Genomic DNA, 27,644 nt, shown 5'->3' with positions numbered 1-27,644 from the left:
GACAATGTGGAATCTATGCTTAAGTACACATTTTAGAAAAGATTAGTGGGAGAATACTAGAACAAATGAGTTAACTCATATCTCAGCAGAAACTTCTATAATGTAAAAAATATCTCAAATATTCAATGATAGTTTTTAAATAAAGTATGGAATTTTAATTGTTAAATAGTTCTTGTTTGTTAAATAAAAGTGCTAAAGCCAATGTCTGAAAATTTTGCAGGGAAGGAGTACTCACTTTCAATTTCTTCACGTCATAGAGAAGGCTGATTTGTGTATAGGACTATGGTACGATTCACTGTGTGGTCCCTATATCACTTTCTTTCTTAGAAAGTGTAGTGCTTCAGTTCCCTTGAGCACTAAATTTGTTTAATAACAGATTGAAGATTGTTTTTCAAGTGTTTTGTTGTTCTTTAGTCCCTAAGTTGTATCTGATTCTTTTGTGACCCCCAAAGACTGTAGCCTGCCAGGCTCCTCTGTCCATGGGATTTCCTAAAGCAGACTACTGGAATGAGTTGCCATTTCCTTCTCCAGGGGATCTTCCCAAAACAGGGATCAAACCCACTTTTCTTGCATTGGCAGATGTATTCTTTACCACCTGGGAAGCCTTCTGGGTGTTAGATATGCCAATTTTTAGAACTTCTTACCAAGAAAAATTAATTATTGCCTTAGTAGTAGTTATGAAAATAGTTTAAAAATATTGCTGCTATCATAATTGTGAGTGAATATATAGTCAAACACAAGTGAGCACAAAAATCATTTTTTATCTGAGATTATTTAGAATTTGCTTTCCTCATACTTTGTGTCCGGGTGCAGAACTTCAGCACAGTATAGACACATCTCAGGATAACGAGGTCCAGAAATTCTATGTAGAAATGAAAAGAGGCCATAGGCCTCCTGATTAAATCTTAAAATAAAGATGGTGGAATATGGGTCTTTGAAAACAGATACTAAAATCTTCTGGGTAAAGAGTGGGACTTTTCATCATACCTTATGCCTTTAATACAGAAGACTTTGAAATTATCTGGGCCACTTTTCCCTACTCCAGATTCAGATGTCTGCCTATATGACATCTCCACTTGAATACCTTATAGTCATCATTAACTTAACATCTCATTTTCCCCACAAACCTGTGCCTTTCACAGTCTTCTCTTTCCCAGGAAATGACATGCACATATTTCCAAGGCTCAGTTCTGAAAACTGGCTTATTTCTGAGTCCTCCATTTCTATAACATCCCAGCATGTAATATGTTAGCAGATTCTGTGAGCCCTATCCAGAATCAGAAGACTTTTGACCACCTCCAGCTCTACCAAGTCACCATTTTCTCTCACTTTGATCATCAGTTAGTAGTCTAACTGTCTTGCACCTTCTATTTCCTCTCCTCACATTTTCTTTCTATCCCAGGGCTTTGATCCCAGCCAAACCCACCAGATGAACTTTTTAAAACAAAATTCAAACAATACTACTCCTGTGGTCAAAAACCCTTCAGCAGTTTTCCACTTAACTCTAAATGAAAATCCTTTGCTGATTTACTAAATCCTGTGTCATCTGGCATTTTGAGCCCATTTCTTCCTACGTTTCCCCCTGCTCATTCCAGTACAGATAGCCTCATTAGTCTTGGAGTTTTTTGGACAATCTTGGCACACTCCAGCTCTAAGGATTCTGGTGCCTCTCTCTAAAATGCTGTTCTCCCAAATAATGGCATAACACATTCATCCTCATCACACATCCTCACATTCAAGCTTTTGTTCAAATATACCTTGAGTAAGCCTCCCTTGACCACCCATTTAATACTGCAGTCCCCCACTTCACAGCCCCTCTCTCTCTTCCCTGCCCTTCAAAAAGTTATTATTTGATATACCTAGGGTTTCCTTGATAATTGTCTGTATTCCCCCTCTAAAACTTATTCTCCCTAAAGGAAGGGATTTTTGTCTTTTTGTAACTTTTTTTTTCTTTTTTTATGTTATATGCCTAGCTCTAGAATACTACCTGGCAAATAGTTTCCCCATAATACAAATATTTTGAAGTAATGCATAAAAGGATCAGAATAATCTTGATATGCAGAAGTGCTAGGTTGTTTTAATCTGTCAAGTCCTTAAATACCTATATCTATAACAGAGAAAAAGGAGTTATAAAACATCATCACTCCAGTGACTTTACTTGAAAGATCACTGGTGCTCAAGGCTAGTCGTATTTGCTGTCTCCTGATGACCCCTTGTCACTCATGATGACCCATAATAAACTTTGAGTGAAAATAGCTGTGACTTTGATCCCAAATTCTGCATATTCTTTGCTTTATAATTTCATTACTGGTGTTTCCTTCCAACTTGGTGAAAGTTGGTTCAGAGTTTCCTTCCTAAGTCTTCTCTTGGCTAAAAGGCACTGTGCCTCAGACTACCTGAACCTCTTAATCTAACCAATAATCATACACACACCATTGTAGGGGGTAAAGCATGGTTATCTAGGTTTTGGAAGTATTCAGGGTATCCATTCTGGAGCGAGCTCCTTTTGCCTGAACTGGGACAAGCATTTGATTACAGAGGAATTAAATGGCACAAGGAAACCCTAGGAAAGTTAGAGTTAAGGATATCTGAAGCATATAAAACAAAAAAGATAAACATTGGATAAATGTGAAAGTTAAAATGCTGCTTGACATATTTTAGGGGTTGCAGGTGGAGGATTGTGTTGCAGAGGAACTTTAAAATGAAAAAGGAATTTTTCCAAACTACTGCACTCTAATATTCCTGTGAGAACCGCAAGTTAAAATGTATCCCCTCCCCTGACCCCCAGCCCTCTGTATCCTTTGGTAGCCATAAGTTTGTTTTTTATGAGTGGCTGTTTTCTTTATTTGAAGACTACATATGGCGCTGAACATAGCTACTACTTTTAGTGTCATTTTTCCGGGATACTGCAATAGAACTGATTCCAATAATGTGGAGCATTGCTTAACCGTCTGATGATACTGATTTTGATTTTCAGTTGAATATTGAGTACTCACCGCTTTCCGGTTGGATAGAACCTAGAGCAAGAATGGCCATCCCAGGCACAGTAAGGATCCCTTGCCAGGCAGCAGTCAGCACAGGCTGACCCGTAGATGTGGCAGCGATGCAGAGACACTTGGGCAAGTCCTTCATTGGAGCTCACATACAGCTGTTGCTATCAGAAGAATGACGGTGATTTATTTCAGATGTGGAAGTTAAAAGAGAACTTTCAGCAGGAACCCATAATATATACCCACAGACCCTTGGATGCATTTTGAAACAGACTAAAAACAAGAAGCAAAGTACAGAAGGGTATAATGCCAAAATAAATAGAATTTCCCTATGTTAATACGCCTGTAACATTACTTGACTTGTTTGAAAAAAAAAACCACGAAAAACTCAGAGCACCATGTACTCTGAGCACCATGTAATGTGTTTTAGACGAGATTCGTTGTTCTCTCAGGTTTGAGCAGATGTATTACAGATTTAAATTGTGATGCTTGGTTTGTTCTTTGAATGCTGTCTCTTGGCAAAGCACAAGGGAGTGTTCTTATTCTTCAAGTTTGGCAACTCATCGCCTTGCAAATTTGAAAAAGTCAAGTCTAGGACATTTTTAAGTTGAGAAAAAATAGTAAGCATTAGATAAAACTTTTAAAACAATTTTCACCTGCTTTTGAAAGTGAATTATTACTCATTAGAGCAATTTTAAAACTATTCAGAAGACTGTATTTATATTTAGACATGTTTTAAATATTCTGTATGATCCACAGATCTTCAAGAACCTAAGTTATAAAGATTCCATCTTCCTTCATTTGTGTGGTGTCAAGAGCTTATTATGATACTGCCCCAGTTCTCTTGACTATGCATAAAGTGGTTCTCAGGAGTTGAAGGGATAAGTTTCTAACTCAGAGTCCTTATTTTACAAAGGACTAATGATGTGTAACTCAAGTTAACATAGAATTTCTAAATTGGAACTTGAATATATGTGCATGTACACAAACATATGTGTGTATATGCACACACATTTGCAAATTATATATAGATTCACAATTAAATCAGTGAGGGCATCATTGGTCTAACAGATTCTGGAGGCATGTCTCTGAGATTCAGATCCCAGCTTCCAAAATTTTGCTGGGTAACTTTTCTAAATCTCAGCTTCCTCTTTGGTAAGATTGGGACTATGCAGCACTTACTCCATAGATTTTTGTAAGAACAATATAAGGAATAATTCCATATAAATTGCTTAAAATTGTTTCTGGCACCTAAGTGTTTAATGAATATTAAGTAATAGTAGTAGTTGTATTAAACTACCAGTGAACAAGCCAGCAATTTATACATTTTCAATCCTAATTAATCATTTGAATCACACCTTAGTTTACTGTGCCTAATATAAAATATTTTATTCAGATCAATAAATTTTTCAGAAAATAGGCTGAAAATTACTGATCCCCATTTGAGACATTCAAGCTATAAGAAAACAATTGTATGTTTCAATAATAACCATTTCCCTAGAAATATTTTAAATAAATGTTTAGTGAATACACTAACAAATAGTACATCAGCTTCATTAACATATTACAAGGAAATGTATTTATTTGAGGAAAGGATACAGGTAATTTCATTCTGTAAATAACCTTTTTTATTAATCTATTTTCTGTCACGGAATGCAAGGATAAATTAGAAAACAGAAGAGTATAAAATGAACAGTAAATTTTTTAGTTTGAGCATTAGAGAAGGTACTAAATTCATGGAATTTAAGTATATATAAAAATACCACTGGCAATTTGCAGTTCTTTCACACTTAAAAAAGAGTGCAATATGTAGTTGTTAAAACGAATTTCCCCCAAATCAGTTACCTTGCCTTGAATATAATTGATTTAACGAAAGATTTTTAATTATCTATAATATAAGAAGCTGAGACATAGTTAATACTCAGTTTCTCCTGTGTATGTGTGTGTTGTACATTGTAATTTAATGGAGGGGACTGCGTATTACAAGTTTACCAGTTGAATTAGGAGCTGGAATCTATAATTGTATACTGGGCTACTGTGTCACACAAATGGCTTTGTGTCCATTTTGAATTTTGCTCTGATACTTTCTCTTTCCATTAAACTACTTTCAACAAAAGGATTCCCTGCTGACTTCAAAGATTTTCTGACTTGAGACCAGCTCCCTAGGAAATTGGGGAAAATGACAAATGGCTTCTTGCTACTTGGGAAAATGTTTGTTATGCACCATGCAAACATTTTGACAGATGAGATCTTTAGCTTCCTTGTACCCTATTTATTTTTCTTCATAAAATTTCATCAAGTGAAAATAGTACAAGACTGATTGGAATACTTCTTTATAACAGAGCAAATATGGTGAAGAACACCAAAGTTATATCATTAGTTATGCTAACACATAAAAACTTTATTCCATATTCCAAGAAAAATAAGTCTTAGGCTCTTACAGCAAGAGTTACCACTTTATCTTAGGCAATTTATGTAAGTTAATTCATTTGTGAGAAAAGCATTACCTTGCAGAGGCAGATGTAGGTCAGTGAAGTTAATAATTAATTTATAATTTAGGGTCAGGTTGGTATTCCACTGCACGTCAGTATCATTCTGAAGCCTATCCCATTTTTGACTAAACTGCTCTGCCCCTTACAACTTTTGCTTTAGGAGGTAGTGCCTTTGGGGTCTGGAGACGTGCATGTTCTGCAAATGCAGAGCCTGGAATTGGGCTTTTTCTTTCCATGATCATTGTGTATCTGCAGGTGCAAATTAGATCAAACATTTCTGATAAAATCATAGTAAAACATTTATTCCCCAAACCTTGAAGCCTGATATGGCTTAGATTTGAGACATTCATATTTTTAAGTGACATGTAACCCTTATAAAATAGCACTTTCTTAAAAATAAGCATAAAAGAATGCACTGCACATTTCAAACATTTGACAGTAGCAGGAACTCAAAAGAGGAAAAGAGGATTGATAACGCATTTCAAGTCCCTGAGAATGCTTGTGATGTTACAGTAGCCCAAATATTGTGCTAAAATCTTCCTTCAGAAAGATTATTTTTATTTTGGTTGGCTTCACACACCATAATATTTAAGAATAGAGGATATAAAAAAATTGGAATATCTTGCTGCGTACACACACACACACACACACACACATATATATTCTACTCTAATTTCTGTACAAAAATAAACCTATTTTGTCTTCCACTAAAGCTAGTAAATTCCATATCGAAATTAAATGTGTGGTATATTATGAACAGTATTAATTATTTTGCTAATACTAAAATTAAATTTTCAAAATTATAAAATACATTCTTCTACAATAGTAAAATTTTTACATACAAAGAAAATAAACATGGTCTTGTTTTTACCTTTTTGGATGAAATCTTCATTGTTGTTATAGGAGCATGATTCTAAAAAATAAAAAAAAAATTGTTAGTTGCTCAAATAATCCTTAAAAAGGATTTTATATGAAAATACTTTTTATGCTAAAATTCAAGACATCATCATTTCTCTCTATTTGCACATATATTTTCAAAGTTTAGCAATAATTATCTATAAACTTCATTTCTTCTGTTAAAAATAAGGACAGATTAGTTACACAAATATATGCCTAAACTAAAAAAATAAGTAGAAATTATAACACATCTATCAAGATAGTCATTAGAAATAAATGAAAATTAGCAAAACTTGAGATAATTGAAAAAATTGTATGTGAAATACTGAAGGCAATGAATAATTCATGATTGGATCTGGGTGCTTGGGTGGGGGGCAGTGGAATGGTACCCCATTTTATTCCTCCACAACAAAAGCATTTTGCATAAGACACTATAGTTCACCTGTCAAATCCTGCTATGAAAAGAAGTATTTGCCTGAACTAGACATGTATGGGTGTGAGAGTTGGACTATAAAGAAAGCTGAGCGCTGAAGAACTGATGCTTTTGAACTCTGGTGTTGGATAAGACTCTTGAGAGTCCCTTGGACTGAAAGGAGATCCAACCCTAAAGGAGATAAGTCCTGAGTGTTCATTGGAAGGACTGATGTTGACGCTGAAACTCCAATATTTGGCCACCTGATACGAAGAGCTGACTCATTTGAAAAGACTTTGATGCTGGGAAAGATTGAGGGCAGGAGGAGAAGGGGACTACAGAGGATGAGATGGTTGGATGGCATCACTGACTCAATGGACATGAGTTTGGGTAAACTCCTGGGAGTTGGTGAATGACAGGGAGGCCTAGCATGCTGCAGTCCATGGGGTTGCTAAGAGTTTGACACAACTGAGTGACTGAACTGTACACTTATTAATCCTCTTAGTTGAAAACAAAAGAATATTGTTAGATAAGGTTTTCTTTTGATAAGTGTGAATTAGTAAAAAAACCTAAAAGTTATCTGAAATAGTTATCCTTTTTTAAAATTCCTCTGTTCTTAACTTTACTTCTTACATATCTTTAGTTCCTTTTAAAGATTAAGGATTAGATTTGTGATAACGTGATAAAGTTTTATGAAGCTTCATCTGAGTAACTCAAGCGTGCACACGCTGCCAAAATCAACTCTGCCCGTAATTATTTCACTTTCTGGAGTTATGTGTTCATACAAACATTTAAAAGAGAATATAGTGATATCTCTAAATACTCAATTGCAACAAATCATGACATTCATTAGAAATGCACACACATACAGGGCAAGATTTGCATTTATATCCACCTAGGGAAATATTAATAGTTGTACTTCGAATTCAAGTTAAGTTCAGGGAAGTTGGACATATTTTCAGAAAAAGTTCTGAAAAGAGGATTAAAGAAGATACTATGGTTCTGTGCTCTTTAAAAACAAAGTGCCTGGTTTTTAAAAGTTACACTGAGTTTTCTGCAGTATATCAGTGTGACACTTAGCTAAGAATTTTTTTCCAATTTAAATGTATTATTTCCTCAAGTACCCATCACAGTGTATCATACACACCCAATTATTTTTACCTCACCTCAAAAAATGTGACACAAACACCATGCTGAAGACAGTAACTTTATTTGGTAACTGTCTCTCTCAGTTTAGCCATATCAATCACTGCCACACACATCCGGAAGAAAGCTCAAGCATCCTTAGTGTCTCTTGGGTTGATTTCCCCCCACATGCATTTTGACTGACTCTGTTTTTCCACTGAGAGTTTATTCTTTATGATGATAACACCAGCATAACTCATATAACAGATCATAAGTAGTTAGCACATGATCAGAATACCTCACATTTTTAAGACCTTTCCATAGACTGTATGTTTGGGTTTGTGTTAAACTCAATTAACATTTTCTGATTATCAAAAAAAGATATTTCAGAATTAAAAATGAAGTGCTAAAATACAATCTTTGTGCTATCTTCAAGAAAACTACTGAATAAGACACTTCATATTATTTTGGCCATTCATGTTGCCCCTATTGAATTGAATGAGAAATGCATTGTTCGGTAAAATGTGATTTTGGTTAATCCAGTGACATTTTTTACAAAGCAAGGCATAGAAATGGCACTTGAATGCACATGGTTAATATTTTGTGAGCACAATATTAATCCATTAGTCACAAGGAACCTGATGCCAAAGTTAGTCTAACATTAAAAATTTTAACTTTAATAACATAATGGGAAATTGCCAGAATTACTCAGATTCTGTATTTGCTTTTTAAAAAATATTTCTTCATATTTAAAATGTATTAGCATAATCTAACATCATTGTATCCTAGTTACTTATGTGCTTAAAATCCAGTATCTTTGGTGACTGTGGGAACATATATTAATACATTCTGAGTTCAGTCAACTGAGCAAGGCAACTTTCTGGATTAGCAATAGTTTGCACTGAGGGGTTTTGAAATGCTGTTTTTACTCCAGTACAAGCTCACTCTGGTCTTTTAGTGTCCATGACCATTGTTTCTTAGTGAGTTTAGTCAGAAATAGAAGTTTGCAGTAGAATTAATTCCATATCAAAGTTTCTTCAAACTCTGGCTGTGCTTTACTCATTTTTCCAAATGCAGGTAAGAGGGATGGTTTGAACTATCAATACGGAGAGAAGGGCTTTCAGGACACCATGTACCATTTTCCAGGCTCACGCATGTGTGCCTGTGTGCTAAGTTGCTTAGCCATGTCTGACTCTTTGTGACCTTATGTAGCCCACCAGGCTCCCACGGGATTCTCCAGGCAAGAATACTGGAATGGGTGGCCGTGACCTCCTCAGGGGATCTTCTCGACCCAGGGATCAAACCTTTGTCTCCATGTCTCCTGCACTGGCAAAGGGTTCTTTACCACTAGCGTCACCTGGCCTGAATTTTCCTCTACGTGCCTTTTTTTGTTGTGTTTTCATTTCTTTTTATCCCAAATTCAAGGACAAAGAGAATAAACAATGCAATTTCAAGACAGAACATGAAGTTCTAAGTTTAAAGAGACAACAATGTTTATTTTACTTAACTAGAGTGACATTTGAATTGAAAGAAATAAAACAAGAGAAAACAAAGCAGTTTTTCTTGAAGTTCCTGGCAAAAAAAATATGAGAAAGTTTTTCTAACAATCAATAATGTGGAATTATGTGGGTCTCAGTGGCTTGTGAGGCAAATGATAAAAGCCCTTTTAAGGCAGATAGTCTAGACCTTGACCATATTTAAAAAAAATAATGATGACATCAAAATTCTTCAAGTTGTGATGATAGCTAAAATACTATTTTTTTTTATTTTGAGATAACTTGAAATGTAAAAAATGACTTCAGAAAAATATTTGTTCTATAGTTCTCATTTTATCTGGTATTTTCTACTCTCAAAAATTTATAACATTCATTTATTTGATCTTTTATCCATTTTTTTTCCTCCCAAGCTGTCATAAGCTTACAGAATTCCATTTATCATGCATGTGCTGAGGATAACAGAATAGACGTTCAAACCTTAAAGACTTCCAACTCCTCCAGAATGAGCTCACTGCGAGCAGAGCTGTTAGTAGGAAGAACAACCACCTTCTGCACAGTACCCCGATCTAAGAGAAAGAAACAATGAGATGTAGGAAACAAAGGCATTTAGACATAAGACTACTGGCTTAACAATTTACAATATTATTTATATAATTACTTGCTGCTGCTGCTGCTGCTAAGTCGCTTCAGTCGTGTCCGACTCTGTGCGACCCCATAGATGGCAGCCCACCAGGCTCCCCCGTCCCTGGGATTCTCCAGGCAAGAACACTGGAGTGGGTTGCCATTTCCTTCTCCAATGCATGAAAGTGAGAAGTGAAAGTGAAGTCGCTCAGTCGTGTCCCACTCTGAGCGACCCCATGGACTGCAGCCTACCAGGTTCCTCCATCCATGGGATTTTCCAGGCAAGAGTACTGGAGTGGGATGCCATTGCCTTTACCAGCTGGGCCACAAGGGAAGCTATATAATTACTTAGCCATCAAAAATGAGATTGTATACATTGAGCTATTACCATTTGCGATATTCTTGTTTCACTGCAAGTCTCATATGTTTAAATTGAGATCAGTTCAAAAGGAATTAATAGGAACATTTTATTACATTTTGCACGTATGCAGTAAAGCCATTTAACTATGAGAGAAGAAAAGAATGTCCAAATGTTTTATGAAGTCAAAAGTTCTGTTTCTAAACCAAGTATGTGAAATAGTCTTAACTTTAAGTTTAGCCCTTAAGAATATTACTCCTCCTAAACAACAATATAAAGTGACAGTCTCATATTTCTGTTAACATTGACATATAATGATTTGATTATGAGAAAAAATTATTATTTAAAAAATATTATTATAGAAAAAATATTATGAATGCATTTTTATAATAATTGTCTTGTAAATCACTAGTACTAGAAATTGGCATTTGATCTGTAGCTGCAGAGAGTTTAGACAAAGTAAAATGTTTCACTCACAATTCAAAATAATTTTAAAAGCAGAAACATAGCTGTGGCTTTATTTTAGATGTGGGGATCAAAAGCTATGAGAAACCTAGACAGCATATTAAAAAGAAGAGACATTACTTTGCCGAAAAAGGTCTGTCTAGTCAAAGCTATGGTTTTTCCAGTAGTCATGTATGGATGTGAGAGTTGGACCATAAAGAAAGCTGAGCACCAAAGAATTGATGTTTTTGAACTGTTGTGTTGAAGACTCTTTTGAGAGTCCCTTGGACTGCAAGGAGATCCAACCAGTCAATCCCAAAGGAAGTAAGTCCTGAATATTAACTGGAAGGACTGGTGCTAAAACTGAAGCTCCAAAACTGTGGCCACCTGAACTGAAGAACTGACTCATTGGAAAAGACCCTGATGCTGGGAAAGATTGAAGGTGGGAGGAGAAGAGAACGACAGAGGATGAGATGGTTGGATGGCATCACCGACTTGATGGACATGAACTTGAGCAAGCTCCGGGAGTTGGTGATGGATAGGGAAGTCCGGTCACAAAGAGTCGGACACGACTGAGTGAGTGAACTGATTCATAGAACAATTCTATGATTTTCACAATTATTGTTTTCAGTTGGGCATGTTTCTTTAGAATATTTAAACTATAGTGAAAGTTTCAAATTAGATGGGTCAAATAAACTTAAGTAAATAAAAAGGTACTTGTATTTGGGTCTTCCTTGGTGGTCTAGAAATTAAGAATCTGCTTGCAACTATAGACAACACAGGTTTGATCCCTGGTCCAGGAAGATCCCACATGCCATGGAGCAACTAAGCCCTCAGGCCACAGCTACTGAGGCAACTGCTGACAGCCGCACACCCTAGAGGTCATGCTCCGCAGCGAGAGAAGCCAGAGCAATGAGAAGCCTGAGCACTGCAACAAAAGGCAACCCCGGCTTGCCACTACTTCAGAAAGTGCCAGTGCATCAGTTAAGACCCAGGGCAGCCAAAAATAAATGTTACTAAATCTTAAGAAAGTACCTGAATTTCTCAATTGGGACTTCCCTGGTGGCTCAGACTGTAAAGCGTCTGTCTACAATGCAGGAGACCCAGGTCTCTAATTTCTCAATTAGAGACTGCCAAAACGAAGATGTCTAAGTAAATATAATATATACAGAAATGTTCCTTATGTCAAAAAATTTAGTTAAGAAAATTTCATCTGTAACGTAAGCATTTTCTAAACATATAATTATGTTATTCTACCAATCACTTAAATTTTAGGTTTAAAAAAAACTAGTTGCAACTTGGTAATGTGAGGTTAAAGTAAATTTGTGAGTCCTTTGAGAAAGTAAAAATATATTTTCTTACCAAAATATGTTCCTGTTAAAATAACTAATGAGTTGCTTTGTGAATATCAAGTCATGACTCTCTTAAAGTATGAGCATGTCACTGTGAATTTGTAATTTTGACAGGTGCATTATCATCAACAGACACTAAAGCATCTTTTAATTCTGTTGAGAAATGTCACTAAGAAGAGATACTTGAACAGAGTCGTACAGGACTTAACAATTAGGAATCTATTAGTGATGAACTTCCGTTGTGGTTTAGCTGGTAAAGAATCCACCTGCAATGCGGGAGGCCTGGGTTCGATCCTTGGGTCGGGAAGATCCCCTGGAGAAGGGAAAGGTTACCCACTCCTGTATTCTTGCCTGGAGAATTCCATGGACTGTATAGTCCATGGGGTTGCAGAGTCAGATGACTGAGTGACTTTCACTTAAAAGAAAAAACTTGAAACCAATACTACAGGTCCCAAACCTCACATCTAAGCATTACTCTGACATAAAAATTCCATTTATTATTTATAATTTCTACTTTATGAATCTAACTGTACAATAAAATAATTCTTAATAAAAAGTAAACTCTAAGATTTTACCAACTAAAAAAATTAAAACCTACTAAATAATAATAATGATGTTTATACAGAAAAATAAGGCTTAAGAGATTTTGTCCAAACAATCCTTGGACCTTTACAAGTATACAAAGTTTAAGCACCTGTTAAAGTTTCAAACTACACTCTACAATACAAAATTCACTTCTTAAGCCATACTTAAAAATACATAAAAATCCTAAAGATTTGTAGGCTCTAGATATAATTAAGAAACCTGGACTTTTCTCTGTTTCATCGATTAACTTCTTTAGAATTAGTTCTGTACCAATTTGTACTAGTTTCTTGGAAGATAATTACTGCAGGTATAAACTGGAAGTGGAACAACATTTAGGCATATGGTTCAGAGACACACCACAACTGAAAATAGATGAAGGCGCTTGGAGGTATTCCCTAGTTTCTGTTAACAATTCGGCACAAAGAACAGTGCAAACTTCTATGGGAATAGTATATACCAAAAACCCTAAAATTAAAGCCTTGAAATTATAACACCTAGGGAAGGATTTGTGTGATATTGTGTGTGTGTGTGTGGTGTCTGTGTGACTGGGTAGGTGAAAAATTAGGGTGTAAAACTATCTTTGTTTTAGGTCATGTTATCATAAAGATCATACTTTTATTTTTTTTAAGTCACAACAGAGTTTTATGGTTTCCGGCTGAAGCTTGCAAGGACCAGTGTCATCCTCAATTCAGTTCAGTTGAGTTGCTCAGTTGTGTCCGACTCTTTGTGACCCCATGAATTGCAGCATGCCAGGCCTCCCTGTCCATCACATGACAGCAATGACCACTTCTTGAGTGGAGACTGAGCAGAAGCTATGAGTGGAAACTGAGCACAATCCCAAATAAAGCTGCATGAAAGGGAATCTTGATTAAAGCCAAAGCTATCAGCTTTGAAAATAATTTTATTAAGTATTCTCAAATGAGAGAACTGACTACTTTTTTTATCTAATGTTTTAAGTAACTGTGTAAGTGTGTTATTTGCTCAGTCTTGTCCGACTCATTTTGACCCCTTGAACTGTAACCTGCCAGGCTCCTCTGACCATGGAATTCTCCAGGCAAGAATACTGGAGTGGGTAGCCATCCCCTTCTTCAGGGTATGAGAACATTATTTTACAGAAACAATCATTTCTTCTGAAAAAAAAAAAAAAAAAACAAAACCTATAACAAACATATTTTATTCTAGCCATTTACAAAATATAGCACAATGAACAGCTATAAAAATGGGCTAATGAGAAGCAAAAACTTACTTTTGACTCATTTGTGATGAAAGGTAGAACATTACTTTTATTTATTGTTTGCTTTCCTATTTTAGTTCTTTTTTGTTTTACTGTTAATGTGAGTAGATTTCCCTTGAGAGACTATTAAAAGATAAAAATACATTTTCTACCTAGTAAAGCATCAACTTATCTGAAATTCTTACCAAAAAATCAGTTAATTTAAATATTAAATATCAGTAATATAAATATCAGTTTCTATTGCAAAATTAAGTTTAAAAAAAATCATAGAAATGCAAGATCCCTATAGAGAAACAAATATTTAATGGATGCCTACTGTGTGCCTGGATCTATGATAAAAATACATTGTTCCAGGAAATAAATATGCATTTTAATTCCTGTACTATTGCATATTTATACTTGAATTGACACTTTATGAGGTAGCATAGCTCCAGAGTTCATTATACTGGTTCCTTTTTCATTAGTGTGTCACAAATGAACACATTTGTTCTCATTTTACATAATAAAGCTTTCATATACATAAATTAGAATAGTCATTCAAATTGTGGATTCAAATATGAATGGAATAGTTTTAAATCCTGTGAGAATCATCACTATTAACAATTCAGATTTTATGAGACTTTGAACTTTTATAATAGGGGGACTATTTTAAGAAAGTGAAAGTGAAGTCCCTCAGTCCTGTCTGACTCTTTGCAACCCCATGGACTGCAGCCTCTCAGGCTCCTCCGTCCATGGGATTTTCCAGGTAAGAGTACTGGAGTGGGTTGCCATTTCCTTCTCCAGGGGATCTTCCCAACTCAGGGATTGAACCCGGGTCTCCCGCATTGCAGGCGGACGCTTTACCCTCTAAGCCACCAGGGAAGCCCTATTTTAAGTAAGATAATACATAAATACAAAAAGAGGGCTGTTTGGATTTTTCCCAAACACTTAAAACGTGAAAGTGAAAGTGTTAAGTCGCTCAGTCCTCTCTGACTATTTGCGACCCCATGAACTGTAGCCTGCCAGGCTCCTCTGTTCTCGGGACTTTCCAGGCAAGAATACTGGAGTGGGTTGCCATTCCCTTCTCTAGGGGATCTTCTCGACCCAGGGATAGAACCCATGTCTCCTGAATTGGAGGCAGATTCTTTACCTTCTCAGCCACCAGGGAAGCCAGTTACAAATGAGGAACTCTAAAGTTTATGGTAAGTTCAGCTCTGACAATTAGTCTAGTTTTCTAAAAAAGAAAGTTTTTATAAAACTGGACAATAATAGTTTCTTTAAATTGAAGAATATCTAATTATCCAATGAAACCTTGCCTACAATCTCTTACCACTACAATTTTATCATCCAAGATCAGTTTTCACATGTCAGCAAAAGGTTGGAAAATGTCTTCATTCAGTTCAGTTCAGTCACTCAGTCATGTCCGACTCTGCAACCCCATGAATTGCAGCACTCCAGGCCTCCCTGTCCATCACCAACTCCCAGAGTTCACTCAGACTCACGTCCATCAAAGTTGAGTGTAAATAGCTCTACCGCCTGTCTGTTTTATTCATTGGCCTTTTTTCTGCAGGGCTCAGATGGTAAAGAGTCTGCTTGCCTTTCTTCTACAGCTGCCAAGAATATACAGTACTCAATCATTTTCTCAGATCTCTCTGAGTATATCTTTATACCCTCCACACTCTGGTCTAAGCATGAACACTACGTTCAAGTAGGTCTTTTTCAAACTCAAAAATCAGATCTTCTTACCTGCCATTCTCTGAACACCCTGCAGTTTGGGATTATCCTATTTAAACTGTGATGCTTAGAATTATACGTGACTATTCAGTTGTTTCACCACTATGCAGACCTTGCTGAGATGGGACTATTTAAAAGACACAGCAGTAGTTTTCCTAGTTGACCAACAAACGTAGGTGACTGGTCAGGATCTCTAGTACTTGTAATCTCAGAAACAGAGATCTCAGCTCCAGGGTGTACACATTGACAAGGCTCCACTCTAGATGTGTTTGTATTTCTGCTCCTCTTACAAACTACCTGACTCCTATAGTCTCCAGTTCAGATTTTCAAGAGACAGATTTAATTTGGTTCAACGTAGTCATGATGAAGGCACACCATAAACCATTGCTTGGTGGACATATCAGCGGTCGAGTGCTCATTTGTCATTTCAATCAGTTGTGGAACCAAGCCAATATACATGAAATTCCTCACAGCTACTCTCTAAGCTGGCCCAGGTTAATTGGATAATTTCTCTCAAAATGTATGGTAGACAGTTCTAGTTTCTTTTCCAAACTTATTCACAAAACCTCAGTTCCATATACAGAAGATACTTTTGAGGTATCCTTGGGCTAAATCATTCACTACTAAGTAAATAAATGGATTTAGGTTGTCTTCCACCAATTTTTACTCATCGGCTTATGAAAAATATTACTGATGTCTCAAGAGCTCAAAGTCTAAAATTTGCTTTTTAAAATAATGATTCTTTAATAGTGGGTTCCCACCAAATGTTAGTCATTTAGAAAATATGCATTCCAGAATATCTATAAAATTCCCAATTACTTATGTCTACATAAAGTCATCTCTGAATCTATTAGCTTGAAGATGATAATACAATTAACAAATGTCTTCCATCTGGAGGTAGTCATTCCTTGAACATACACAACATAAATTTTTTTATTGTTCTGAAGGACTGGGATATACAATACCTTATATTTCCTCGTGAAAAGCATCATGCCTGCAATATAGTTACAGTGAAGCAGAGTATCTTTCTTTTCTCCTTAAGCCTCAGTTTGCTTGTGTGTAAATATAAATTACAATGATAAATTTTGTAATGGGTATCTGTTACTATGGTCTATCCAGAATCACTTTCCCTTTCTTGGAAATAGCACCCTGAGACAACTTTTGGAAACAACACCTCTCTCATTCTCCATCTGCACAGTTAAGGAGTGGAGTATCTCTCAGCCCCAGGGAGATGCACGACTTAGGTCTGTGCAATTAGAACATGTCTTTGCCCCTATGATTCATGCAGGAGTGGGCATAGAAACAAGTCAAGGCTTAGCCCTTCTTGAGAATTAGATAGGTGGGAGCCTCTTTCCATCTGAGATCAGGACTAGTAAAGGCTTGTAAATCTGGAGGTCATTCCTGCCACCACAGGCACAGACTCCATCTGAGAACAAACAATAAGGAGGAAGGCAGAGCTGAAAGATGGTGAGATAAATTCCTGAAGACATCACTTCAGCACAAACTCAGCTATATCTGAGGCTGTCTCCTACATTTCCCAGTGGAGCACACAAAAATTTACTATTTTTAGCTAGTTCAAGTAAAGTGTAAACAAAGTCACTCTCTGTTGAAAAAGTTCTAACAAATCTAAATGAATAACACATGGAAACTGCTTAGTATGATGTCTAGTACATCAGATCAGATCAGATCAGTCGCTCAGTCATGTCTGACTTTTTGCAACCCCATGAACCACAGCACGCCAGGCCTCCCTGTCCATCACCAACTCCCGGAGTTCACTCAGACTCACGTCCATTGAGTCAGTGATGCCATCCAGCCATCTCATCCTCTGTTGTCCCCTTCTCCTCTTACCCCCAATCCCTCCCAGCATCAGTGTCTTTTCCAGTGAGTCAACTCTTCGCATGAGGTGGCCAAAGTACTGGAGTTTCAGCTTTAGCATCATTCCTTCCAAAGAAATCTCAGGGCTGATCTTCAGAATGGACTGGTTGGATCTCCTTGCATTCCAAGGGACTCTCAAGAGTCTTCTCCAATACCACAGTTCAAAAGCATCAATTCTTCGGCGTTCAGCCTTCTTCACAGTCCAACTCTCACATCCATACATGACCATAGGAAAAACCATAGCCTTGACTAGACGAACCTTTGTTGGCAAAGTAATGTCTCTGCTTTTGAATATGCTATCTAGGTTGGTCATAACTTTCCTTCCAAGGAGTGAGCGTCTTTTAATTTCATGGCTGCAGTCACCATATGCAGTGATTTTGGAGCCCAGAAAAATAAAGTCTGACACTATTTCCCCATCTATTTCCCATGAAGTGATGGGACCGGATGCCATGATCTTCATTTTCTGAATGTTGAGCTTTAAGCCAACTTTTTCACTCTCCTCTTTCACTTTCATCAAGAGACTTTTTAATTCCTCTTCCCTTTCTGCCATAAGGGTGGTGTCATCTGCATAGCTGAGGTTATTGATATTTCTCCCGGCAATCTTGATTCCAGCTTGTGTTTCTTCCAGCCCAGCGTTTCTCATGATGTACTCTGCATAGAAGTTAAATAAACAGGGTGACAATATACAGCTTTGATGTACTCCTTTTCCTATTTGGAACCAGTCTGTTGTTCCATGTCCAGTTCTAACTGTTGCTTCCCGACCTGCATACAAATTTCTCAAGAGGCAGATCAGGTGGTCTGGTATTCCCATCTCTTTCAGAATTTTCCACAGTTTATTGTGATCCACACAGTCAAAGGCTTTGGCATAGTCAATAAAGCAGAAATAGATGTTTTTCTGGAACTCTCTTGATTTTTCCATGATCCAGCAGATGTTAGCAATTTGATCTCTGGTTCCTCTGCCTTTCCTAAAACCAGCTTGAACATCAGGAAGTTCACAGTTCACATATTGCTGAAGCCTGGCTTGGAGAATTTTGAGCATTACTTTACTAGCGTGTGAGATGAGTGCAATTGTGCGGTAGTTTGAACATTCTTTGGCATTGCCTTTCTTCGGGATTGGAATGAAAACTGACCTTTTCCAGTCCTGTGGCCACTGCTGAGTTTTCCAAATTTGCTGGCATATTGAGTGCAGCACTTTCACAGCATCATCTTTCAGGATTTGGAATAGCTCAACTGGAATTCTATCACTTACACTAGCTTTGTTCTTAGTGATGCTTTCTAAGGCCCACTTGACTTCACATTCCAGGATGTCTGGCTCTAGGTGAGTGATCACACCATAGTGATTATCTGGGTCGTGAAGATCTTTTTTGTACAGTTCTTCTGTGTATTCTTGCCATGTCTTCTTAATATCTTCTGCTTCTGTTAGGTCCATACCATTTCTGTCCTTTATCAAGCCCATCTTTGCATGAAATGTTCCTTTGGTATCTCTGATTTTCTTGAAGAGATCTCTAGTCTTTCCCATTCTGTTGTTTTCCTCTATTTCTTTGCATTGATCGCTGAAGAAGGCTTTCTTATCTCTCCTTGCTGTTCTTTGGAACTCTGCATTCAGATGTTTCTATCAGATGTCTAGTACATAGTATACCCTCAATATGGGCAAGATATTTTTAGCTCGACCACTAACTAAACTTTTTACATTATTGGAGTCACAACTTTTTCTGAAGACCAACTGTCTTATCTATGAGATATACATAATAGGCATGCCTTCAAAACAATAAAGCACTGTGACATGAATCAAGCAAGACACATAGGAGAGCTGCATAATATAAACTGATATACAAAGATACCACAGTAGATCCATCAACCCATATTAGTGCTCTTAATTTTCTTTTATTTCATTAAATCTTTTAAGAAAATTTCCCAATTTTTTCCCCTGTATTATAAACTTATTTCCTGTATTATATATTGCATACCATCTAGAGTTTTTTTTTCTTTATAGTGCAAGAGATGATGGCAATATTATCTTTAAAATTATCACAGTCTCCAGATAAGAGAACAGCTTGTATTTATAGCATAGTATAAAAAAACTCATTACCAGCAGGTTATGAACAGTCCTGTGTGTATCTATCTACTGAGTCTCATCTAAACTGGTCCTTAGAGGTTTCCCTAGAAATTGTTCTGCCAAACTGCGTGCTTGCCACCGGGCTTCTGGTTGCCTGGGGATTTAGGAGAACTCTGCCTCCTTAATCAGATTTAGTCAGTTTCGTATACCTGGTTGTTATTCTGTAAAAATATTCCAATCAGGTTTGGTTTCATGGTTGTTAGACTTGTTCAGTCACACATATTTCTGTGGTCAGAAGGATTCATACTCAGTTTAATGCTCTGTTGTCACCTCCTTGAAATTCTTAATAATTTTAAATAAGGAGCCCTGGATTTTCATGTTGTACCATACCCTGCAAATTACATGGCCAATCTGATTCTAGGTGTTCAGAATTACTAGCAGTTTGTACCAGGTAAGGACGGACCTCACTCAATTTAGTAAAGACAAACATAAATTCCAAAGTCAAATACTTAATTCTTTCCTGCTTTTTCTCAATCTTCACCATAGTGTCCCTAAATGTCAAGTAGCCCTCTGCATGACTTCAGAGGTAAATTACTGCCGGGAAATCAATTCTAATATTTATTAATTAAAATTAGTATTATTAAAGATAAAAATTGCTATATTTGATAAATACTTTTTATTTTATTTATTTATAGTTTTCTGCATCAATTTGTATACTGAATTTAAGAAATATATTTTAAAGCTCCCCCCAAAAAAGAACTTCAAAAGCTCGGTTTAGTAAATGAACCCTCTATAGATAATATGATGATAAGAAATCTTGCATTGTTAATCTCTAAATTAGATCTTACAGATTGGCTCCTTTAGTTCATATTAGTTACAGTATAAACTCATAAAAGATTTCTTTTTCCAATTAGGTTATCAACCTGCTGCTATATGCTTTTAATAGTATTTTTAAAATAGTATTTTTAGTATTTATAGTATTAATATATTTTTAAAACTTGAGAATAAAGTTGAACCATAAGTTTATAAAATTTCTATTAGGAGTTTAGTGAATACATCTTTAAGATGTGGTGATTCTATTCATGTATGCCCCCAATTTACTACCTTTATATGTAGTAAATCGGGAGATCGGAGAAGGCAATGGCACCCCACTCCAGTACTCTTGCCTGGAAAGTCCCATGGACGGAGGAGCCTGGTGGGCTGCAGTCCATGGGGTCACTAAGACTCAGGCATGACTGGGGGACTTCCCTTTCACCTTTCACTTTCATGCATTGGAGAAGGAAATGGCAACCCACCCCAGTATTCTTGCCTGGAGAATCCCAGGGAGAGAGGAGTCTAGTGGGCTGCTGTCTATGGGGTCGCATAGAGTCGGACATGACTGAAATGACTTAGCAGCAGCACATATGTATATATTCTTAAACTAGGTCATCTAGCACATTTTCTCACATTTAGCAGAGCTTTTCTCACTCAATAGGCAATTTAAATGCTGTGATGGTGACACATGTAGCTTCAGCTCTTGGGTAGTTAGAGCCCTACTTAATCATCAAAGTCATCTCAAATATCTTTATTTGATGGGAAGTCCTTGGAGAGACTGTATCAACAAATGTTCTCTATTTTGCATCTCCCAGAGTGTGATAATGTTAAAAAGTTTGTAGAGTAAATAAACTTGGACAGTAATTGTGTGCAGTGTGCTCAGTGGTGTCGGACTCTGCGACCCCATAGACTGTAGCCCACGGGGTTCCACTGTCCATGGAATTTTCCAGGTAAGAATACTGGAGTGGGTTGCCATTTCCTACTCCAGGGGATCTTCCTGACCCAGGGATGGAACCAGTGTCTCTTGTGTCTCCTGCACTGACAGGTGGATTCTTTACCACTGCACCATCTGGGAAATCCTTAGTACTAGATTAATCTAAGTTAAATAGGCTTCTTTGCTCTTTACTCCAGGACCTTTCAGAATTGTTCAAATACCTTTCTTCATTGTGAAGAAAATATAGTATTCAGTGACTTTCAAGTTTATTTGTTTATACTATAACTTCATTTGTCTCCCAAGCACCTACCACTCATGTTCTTTTAGAAATCAGGTCCTATTTTACCAATAGTTTCTCAAAGTGTGGTTGGTATTCAGTCCACCTCACTCAAAAAATTAGTTTCAAAAAAATTTAGATGTTTATTTACATGTCAGATCACAGATTTATCATTTTTAGATAAAATGTGCTAATTTTAAATAAGCAAATTTTAGTGCTAAATTTTAAATAAGCTAATTTTAAATAATCTAAATTTAGTGCTAATTTAAATGAGCTTTAAAAATAAATATATATCTGCTCAAACATTTGAAAATCACAGAAGATGAACAATGTAATTCTTTCTAACATATTTTATTTTTTGGTAGCTGTCTGTAATTGCCAAAAATGCTGCTAAATTAATTTTCAAATATCTATGGATTTTTTTTTCTACCTAATTTCAGCTAAAATAACACTTTCTATGAATATGTAAAACTAATGACTAATTTGGAATATACTTAAATATTCTGGGAGAGTCCCCAGGCAAAATTATAATAAAAAGTTTCAGGTATTTTGGAAATCAAAGTATATATATAGTATATAAAGTATACATATATGAAAAAGTACATATGTCTAAAAGTACATAGATCTATATACATGATATTTTAAAAAATTACTTAATCTCCACACATTAAAATAATATTAAACCTAGAGCTGGTATGGATATAAACAGGTATTTTCATACACTTTTGGTAGAAATGCATTTTGAAAAATCTTTCTGGGGGGCAATATGGTGGTTGGTCATGATGCAATGACTAGAATATCCTTCTTGCAAGAAATAACTATAAAACTGGATGAATTATAGAGCTAATACTTTCTAGGTAATGAATAACTGACAGCAAAAGACTAAAAGAAGAAAAAAATTCACAAGGTAGTCTTCATGATTATTCCACCTTCTACCTGGGAACAATTTTTCAACAGAGGTGCAGAGAGCAGGCATCCAAGTAGAGCAGAGCCATCTCACTGAGATGAGAAGGCAGGTATGAGAATTTAGGGCACACAGTATCAAGAGAGGAAGCTGTCCAGAAAAGCGCTTCTAGAAGGCCACGTGGAAATCTCCTTTGGGTCTATAGTTGATTCCTGGGCTATATATTTGCAGGATGACACTCCCAAGGCTTAATGGATTGCAGCTTCTATTAGGAGTATGGAACAGACAAATTATGGGTGCAGCAGCTCTGGAGAAAGGCAATGCTGCATTAAACTGTAGTTCTGGCTCTATCAGAGTATACAGATCACACTGACACCTTGTTAGAACTTCTGGTATCCAGCTGATACACAAAAAAGATGATGCTATAAGAATAAGTGCCACGTTCTAGAGTTAAGACGTACTTTAAGTCTGTCCTGACGCTACTTGTAACCAAGATCTGAAAACACATACAAGGGAGAGAATTTGGAATTTGTGTCCTGCTAAATTAGAGTGACTTACTTGAGCACTAGAATTTTAACAGAGTAAATCAAGTCTTAACAAATTCAAGGTGATCAGCTGATAACTGAATGCTTGCACCTAAAGCCAAGGTATTGTCTACAGTGTCCAGAATCAAGAACAACAAAAAGTATTGTACATGAAGAGAGAGAGAGAGAGAGAGAGAGAGAGGAAGAGAAAAAAATGGATGAAACAGGGGATGGTCTTCAGGAAGAAAAAGAAGTAAAATTATCCAAGATGCTGAACTTAGTAAGCAACAACTTGAAAGCAGCTATTATAGATTATCATAACTATGTTTAAAAAATTAAAAGCAAAACAATAATGAAAAGAAGACATGGTCTTAATAAATGAAAAGATATGAAAAACTCAGCAATGAAATAAAAACTATAAAAAGTCAAATGGATATTTTAGAACTTAATTATGATAGCTAAAATAAAATATCAGTTTTATAGACTCAATAGCAGTTTGGGGTAGAAAGTCAGTGAACTTGAAGCCAGATCAATATAAATTGTCCAGTTGCAAGAACATAGAGAAAAAAATTAAAACAGTCTTTTGGGCATGGCTGACATCATCAAATGGTCTTATGTACATGTAATTAGAGTTCTGACAGGAGAATAAGGGAAGACTGGGGAAGAAAAAACTATATGAAAAAAGAATGGCTGAAAATTTCCCAAATTTAATGAAGAATAATATGTTGTAGATTAGGAATTCCATGAGATCTTAGCTCAACAGATATAAAAGTCACATCATATTTAAATTGCTGAAAATAAAATTTACAGAAATAAATCTCTGAATGCAGCCAGAGAAAAAAGGCATTGTGTTTTTATCACAAACAATGGAACCAGAAGATAAAGAAATAATCATTTTTTAATTTCTGAAAGAAAAAAAGTTAACCCATAATTTTATATCCAGTGAAAATATTCTTTAAAAATATAAGATTAAATCAATCATTTTTAGATAAATGAAAGCTTGGAAGTTTTTTTGCCTGCAGACTCCCTACATTTGAAGAAACGCTAAAGGATGTCTTTTAGTCTGAATGGAAATAATAAAAAATAGAAACACAGGTTCATAGGAAGATTAAAGAAAATCCAATATGACCTCTATCCATCAGGGTTGATTGGTCTGTAGATATGTTTTGGAATTTCTGCAGCCATTTGAAAAAATGAGAAAGTTGACCTAAGAACAAAGCTTAACTCTGCCCCCAGCTAAGGAGGACAGAGCCAAAAACTCCAAAAAAAAGAAGCTGGGGCCCTGGTCAAACCACATGTAAAATCAGTCTACAATTGTGTTTTCCAATTTTGTGATCCAATAAATCTGTAAGAAAATGTAAATAACAATATTTCTGAGAATCGTGATACTAAAATAAAATACTCCTCCCTTCTCCCCAAAATATGTCAAGCAAAGATATTTGTGATATCTTACAGAGTAAAAAAAATAAAATATTTATATTATAATCCCTCTATATAAGTAGGGGGTTACACTGTATTTTTAATGTGGGCTTATAATCTTTTTTCTGCAGCTCTAAATTTCAAGTTTTTTTTTTTTTTAATTGCTTTGATGGTAAAATCTGTCCTAACTTGAACTACTTTAGTCACAAAATCTGACCTGCACTTACCTAAGGCTACTTATAACCTGTATTTGTTATACTTGGTTTGAGGATTTCTATGTTTCACTATGGCAACAGTACTACGGACTTCACTGTGATCCAAGGTTGTGCAAGCCATTTTACCTAATATATTAATATATATGTATATTACCTTTTCCTATTCACATACTTCTGAACACTGAAATACATTTAGTTTCATATTAGGGAATATAAACTAGGCTTGCTTTTTCTTCCTTTTTCTTTTTCTTCACCTATTATTTTCTTGATTAAAAAATTAACATTTAGCTCAAGCAATAAAAAAATAATTTGAGATGTAATTAAGTCAAGCTATAGATTGAAATCATGTTCTGGTTATTACTAAAAAAGATAAAGTAGAATGTAAGTATTTAAAATTAGACCTACTAAAGCTACTATATAATTCAAGACACTCCTGTTGAGTCTGCCTAACGCCATTTACATTAGAAGGAATACAATAAATTAGTACCGTTTTACCATATGCTGAATGCTTAGTATAAGTGTAACTGTGCTCTATGATGGTTCTCTTTTTGCAGTTAGCTTTCAGGAGTAGATAAACATCGCTCATTAACAGCCCAGTTAATGGCAATCTCCACACTACTACTGAAAAGAACATATACCTGTTTCCCCAAACCTGCAATAGTGTCCACTATTCTTATTCTGGTCTTAAACTTGAAAATGGTGTAAACTTGAACAAACCCGCCTCCAGTAATCCTTTGTGTTTTTCTATAAAATGTGGATACAGTATTTGCTTTACAAATCTGACAAGGCTGTTCAAGATCAAAGGCAAAATCCTATACAAACCTTCCTTATGAACTTTACAAAGAGTACACTTTTATTCTTAGTGTTCTGAAATTGTCCTTCCTTATTGTGAGTCTTTTTCTGTTACATAAATTACCTACTGTTCTTTTATACCAGGCAGATTCATCTATGATCTGTCATTAAAGGTTTTGCTTCCTTTCTACTTTTCCTAATACAGTGTACTCAAATTTAAGTAATGCTGTAAAATAATTATGCACATATTATTCATAGCCTGTTTCCTTCCACAAGAATACAAACTTTAAAGAGACATTTGTGTATTTTGTTCACTGCTTATTTTAGTTAATGGCATCAGAATTTGCAACAGAATTAAAAAATACTTGTGTATTCACAAATATATATATATGTATATTTATATTCATAGATAGTATGATTGATGTCAATTTATATATATATACTGTATAGATACATATATATATGTACCTGTCAAATGCTTACCAATTGTTAGGCAGTACACTCCAAGTTTTGTACACATCATCATTTAATCTTTAAAATACATCCATAAAGTAGTGCAATTAAGAAAAGCAGGCTTAGAGATGTTATATAATTTGCTCCCAGGCATAAAACTGGCAGATGGTACATAGCAGGATTGAAACATAGGTCTTTTGAAGTTAAAGAATGTTGCCTAATCCTTAGCCTAGTCTAAAAAGTTATTCTGTTTTCAACAAAGTTTAGGAGAAATCCCAAACATAATTGGAATTGGTTATTGTAGGAATATCTTTGGGAATTTAAATTTCCCATTTCACACGACCATGTGTAGGAGCTAGGATGTGTAGGAGCTAGGATTTTACACATGCTTTGCATCCATTACTGCTGTGGAAAGCTTTGGGAGGTACATATTTAGATAAGTTAATAGAGAAGTAGATTTCTAGGGCAAACTTTTAAGACCAATTATTTTACTGAACTGACAATTTTATAAGGAGTGACTAAATTATAAGCTTTGATTTAGTTGGGACTTACCAAGAAATAGAATACAGGAAAATGTGCCATTTAATTTTTTTTAGTTTTTTATTAATTTTATTATTATTTTTTTACTTTACAATATTGTATTGGTTTTGCAATATATCAACATGCATCTACCACAGGTGTACACGTGTTCAAAATTTTTGATTTGATTATTTTTTCAACTAAAGTTTCTGTCCTCATGCAAAATATCTGTTAATGATATATCTGATGTAACAAAATGTGTTTAATAAGTTACAGTATAATATGTTCTGGTTCTAGAAGCTAATTTTCCCTATAATGATTTAGAAAAAAAATCTAATATTAGACCAAGTGATATTCCATTAAAATATGGCTTATTATAATTATTTCCTGGAGACACAGCTAAAAAGAATACTCAAATAGAGTCTCAGGAATCACTAACATTAATGTTTTAGGATTGTGTAAATTACCAAAATGTACAAATTACATTTCAGTGTCCTTTGTTGTATTGTATTATGGATGTTTTATTTACAATATCAATTTAAAATAAATGGACTTCCATGCAGGTGTATGTCATGCTGCTGCTGCTGCTGCTAAGTCATTTCAGTCGTGTCCGACTCTGTGTGACCCCATAGATGGCAGCCCACCAGGCTCCCCCGTCCCTGGGATTCTCCAGGCAAGAACACTGGAGTGGGGTGCCATTTCCTTCTCCAATGCATGAAAGTGAAAGGTGAAAGTGAAGTCGCTCAGTCGTGTGTGACTCTTAGCGACCCCATGGACTGCAGCCCACCAGGCACCTCCATCCATGGGATTTTCCAGGCAAGAGTACTGGAGTCGGGTGCCATTGCCTTCTCTGACAATGGAGAAGTGTATGTCATATGCCAGGTTTTATAGAACCGACACAGGATGAAACAACTAAATTTCCAATAATGCAAGGAGCTAACTCTTTCTATTTAATCCCTTAAAATTTGCGGAAAGAATTACTCATCTGAGATTAATGGATTTTATGGTCACTATTAATTAGTTTATTTTCTGCACCAGTTTTACCATAAGATGGGTGTTTCTACAATAGTTTGCAAAGACTAAAGCACATAGAGAAGGTGGCCTGGAACATTTGCCTATGTTTTTGGGTGCTCGTGTAAAAAGA

The 27,644-nt window shown here is 35.8% G+C and overlaps 1 protein-coding gene across 1 annotated transcript in view; it reads right to left on the bottom strand.

Annotated features, from left to right (window-relative positions):
• The window catches only part of SEMA3C (semaphorin 3C), a 208,095-nt gene that overhangs the window by 15,390 nt on the left and 165,061 nt on the right, over window positions 1-27,644 (bottom strand). The window contains exons 13-15 of the mRNA XM_019958597.2: window positions 9,890-9,978; window positions 6,354-6,395; window positions 2,997-3,154 (exon numbers count right to left, since the gene is read on the bottom strand). Of these exons, the coding sequence (XP_019814156.1) occupies window positions 2,997-3,154; window positions 6,354-6,395; window positions 9,890-9,978 (289 nt within the window). The remainder of the gene's footprint in view (window positions 1-2,996; window positions 3,155-6,353; window positions 6,396-9,889; window positions 9,979-27,644) is intronic.

The sequence above is a fragment of the Bos indicus genome, chromosome 4 (genome assembly GCF_029378745.1).
Source record: "Bos indicus isolate NIAB-ARS_2022 breed Sahiwal x Tharparkar chromosome 4, NIAB-ARS_B.indTharparkar_mat_pri_1.0, whole genome shotgun sequence".
In the NCBI taxonomy this organism is placed as follows: domain Eukaryota; kingdom Metazoa; phylum Chordata; class Mammalia; order Artiodactyla; family Bovidae; genus Bos; species Bos indicus.
The sequence above is the reverse complement of the archived record's forward strand: the minus strand, read 5'-3'. Positions and strand labels throughout refer to the sequence as shown.